We start from the raw sequence: 2,709 nt of genomic DNA on the forward strand, positions 1-2,709 counted from the left end.
CTGCTGACCCTCGCGCTCGCACCCACGGACAGCCAGAAGCCATCAGATTAGTTGAGGTTTACTGAAACCTTGCAACAACTACTGGTGCCACGAGAACACAGGAGACGCACGCACGCAGGACAGGACTCGTCAGGATAGTTGGGCTCCAGCCGGGAGTTTTACGACAGCTACTGACCTCGGACAAAGAAGACACGCACACGAGAACACTGAAGCTGCCAGACTAGTTGGGGTTCACCGGAACTTTACGACAAATACTGGTACGAAGACAGAAGCACGACACGTCACTCGACACGCCACCGTAGGGCACGTTGACACGGGGTCCACAGCAGACACGTCACTTGACACGCCATTCAGGGTGTGTTTAATACGGGGTCTAGAGCCGGAACAGACACGTCACTTGACGCACCACTCAGGGTGTGTTTAATACGGGGTCTACAGCCAGGAAGACACGTCACTTGACATACCTCAGGGTGTGTTTAATACGGGGTCTAGAAGACAGGCACTTGCAGCCTTACGCAGCCAGCACGCAACACTCCCAACCAGTATAGGGGAGACTCTGCCCAGATACTCAGGGCAACCACCATCCGAGACTTTCGCATAGGTCTCAGTACACCACAATCACCCACACACCACCACACAAGCAGTTATTCAAGGATCATAGCCCGCCCGGCTTAGTCACGAACTCGGCGAAGCCACTGTTGGAAAAGCAGGAAACCCCACACGCTTTGCGGCAGCATCAGGGAATCAACATCGCCCAACCCCTCACCCCTTTTCACCTATCAATCATCCGATTCCCGGATAGCATACGACAGCGGGACCTAGTCGAGCCGCACGCAATCAGCGCAGAAAGGTCAGGCGTTGGCCCAGGGTCCGATGTGTGATCGTGGGCCTGAGCGAGTGACGTGAGGAATGTGCGTGCCTCAGGGAGGTGCGGCTCGGCGCGGAGGATGTAGAGGCCTTCGCGTTCGAACGCGGTTGCGATTGTGTCGCCAGAGGCGTCATGGATGGTGCACCCGTCGCGCTCAAAGCTGACGGGGTATCCCTTCCGAGCAAAGTACGAGACCGACAGTAGATTTCCGTTCAGGTCGGGGACGTGGTAGACGCCAGGGAAGACGGCCGTCTCGTAGCTGTCCTTGCGCTTGAGCCGAAGAGCGATGCTGCCAATCCCCGTTGCGAGGATGTAGTGCTCGTCACCGAGCCAGACGCGCTTTGGCTTGTCGAGTGCAGTGTACGTCACGAACCAGTCGCGTTGCGAGCACATCGGTGAGGACGCGCCCGAGTCGACGATCCAGCGTGTTTGCGTGTTGCACTGGGCGGTGAGTGCGTCCGCGATGTAGAGACGGATTGTCTCATCACCGTCCTGGACCACGACCGTCTTGGCCGCCAGGTCCCCCGTGCCCTTGTTCTTCATCTCCTTGCCGGCGGCAGCTGCCACCTGCTCGGCCTTGAGCTTCCGGCACTCGTCCTTGACATGACCGGTCTTCTTGCAGTGAGCGCATTTCTTGCCCAGTTTCGGAGTCGGCTTAGCCTTCGTCGACTTCGAGTTGGCACCCTTCTTGTCCGTCGCCTTGGCGAAAAACGCGGACTGGGTGTGGGCTCGTTCCTTGCGGCTCTTCTCCTCGTTGAGGACTTGCAAGATGACGGTGTCGGTGGTGAGCGTAGCGTGCGACGACATGAGGATCGTGCGCAGCGTGTTGTAGGAAGGGGGGAGGGATGTAACCATGGCAATTGCGACGAGCGAGTCGTCGAGGTTCTGTCCGAGCCGTTCGAGGGTGCGCGCCTTGAGCTGCATTGCGTCGAGCTGCGCTTCGAGCGATTCTTCATCCGAGAGCGTGCCCCGGAAGAGTTCGCCGATAAGAGAAGCAATGGTTTGCTTACCCTGGCCCTCGAAGCGTCCCACCAGCTTGTCCCAGGCATCCGCCGAAGTCTTCGCCAGCATAACACTGCTCAGAGGCGCGTCGTCGAGCGTGAGCGTGATTTGCAGGAGAGCGGCGCGATCCCGTTGCGTCCAGGTCCTCAGTCTATCCTCGTCGGAGGCAGGCGGCTGCGGCTCGGTGCGATTGACGGTCGCCCAGAGCTCGCGTGACTCCAGGATCATCTGGAGCCGGAACTTCCACATGGGGAAGTTCGAGCCGTCGTCCTTGAGGTTCGCGACATCGAATAGCTTGTTCGACTGCGAGGGAGTGAGTGTCGATGCGACGGGGTTCGGCATCGGTGACGGTGTGGTGACTGGAGCGGGAGGCGGTTCGATGGGGGGCTGGTTAGGCGGTGTGCTGGCATCCGGTGCCGTGGTGTTGGTACCTGGGGTAGACATCTTGTAAAGACTGGATTGAGCTCGATTGGACGGTCCGATTGTTGAGAGACTTGAGGTTAAGCTGAGAGCGCAGGGCTCATAACCTTTTGCGCGGTGTCGTGTCTAGTCAAGAGCACGGTCAGTGCCTCAGTCTCGCGCGCACGGATGGTGGCAAGAGCTCTATATTAATTACCTAGTCAAGAGCACGGTCAGTGCCTAAGGAATGACTGTTAGTGTACCATAAAAGAGCGACATAAAACGAATGAGTCGTACCTCAGTCTCGCGCGCACGGATGGTGGCAAGAGCTGAGGTACTCGAGGAGAAAATCGACGAGACGAGCCCGGCGCGATGCTGATGTAAGCTTAGCGCCGAGCGTTCAGTAAGTGAGTGAACTAATCGGGTAAGTAGAGCGCTTA

At 58.1% G+C, this 2,709-nt stretch overlaps 4 protein-coding genes across 4 annotated transcripts in view; all 4 read right to left on the reverse strand.

Moving 5' to 3' along the window:
- Positions 1–904: 904 nt before the first annotated feature.
- Positions 905–1,234, reverse strand: TRAVEDRAFT_89587 (uncharacterized protein; the record flags this gene model as incomplete). Its single annotated transcript, XM_008036008.1, has 1 exon — positions 905–1,234. A coding segment is annotated over one exon (330 nt), but the record flags the coding sequence as incomplete, so codon positions are not given.
- Positions 1,235–1,684: 450 nt separating this feature from the next.
- TRAVEDRAFT_114233 (uncharacterized protein) lies at positions 1,685–1,939 on the reverse strand (the record flags this gene model as incomplete). Its single annotated transcript, XM_008036009.1, has 1 exon — positions 1,685–1,939. A coding segment is annotated over one exon (255 nt), but the record flags the coding sequence as incomplete, so codon positions are not given.
- A 102-nt stretch (positions 1,940–2,041) lies between these two features.
- Positions 2,042–2,239, reverse strand: TRAVEDRAFT_105574 (uncharacterized protein; the record flags this gene model as incomplete). Its single annotated transcript, XM_008036010.1, has 1 exon — positions 2,042–2,239. A coding segment is annotated over one exon (198 nt), but the record flags the coding sequence as incomplete, so codon positions are not given.
- A 131-nt stretch (positions 2,240–2,370) lies between these two features.
- The window catches only part of TRAVEDRAFT_43076 (uncharacterized protein), a gene marked incomplete at both ends in the record, with an annotated part of 549 nt that continues 210 nt past the window's right edge, over positions 2,371–2,709 (reverse strand). Inside the window, 3 exons of the mRNA XM_008035577.1 lie at positions 2,371–2,416; positions 2,487–2,509; positions 2,567–2,644. Coding sequence (XP_008033768.1) covers positions 2,371–2,416; positions 2,487–2,509; positions 2,567–2,644 — 147 coding nt within the window. The remainder of the gene's footprint in view (positions 2,417–2,486; positions 2,510–2,566; positions 2,645–2,709) is intronic.

This window comes from Trametes versicolor (genome assembly GCF_000271585.1).
Source record: "Trametes versicolor FP-101664 SS1 unplaced genomic scaffold TRAVEscaffold_2, whole genome shotgun sequence".
In the NCBI taxonomy this organism is placed as follows: Eukaryota; Fungi; Basidiomycota; class Agaricomycetes; order Polyporales; family Polyporaceae; genus Trametes; species Trametes versicolor.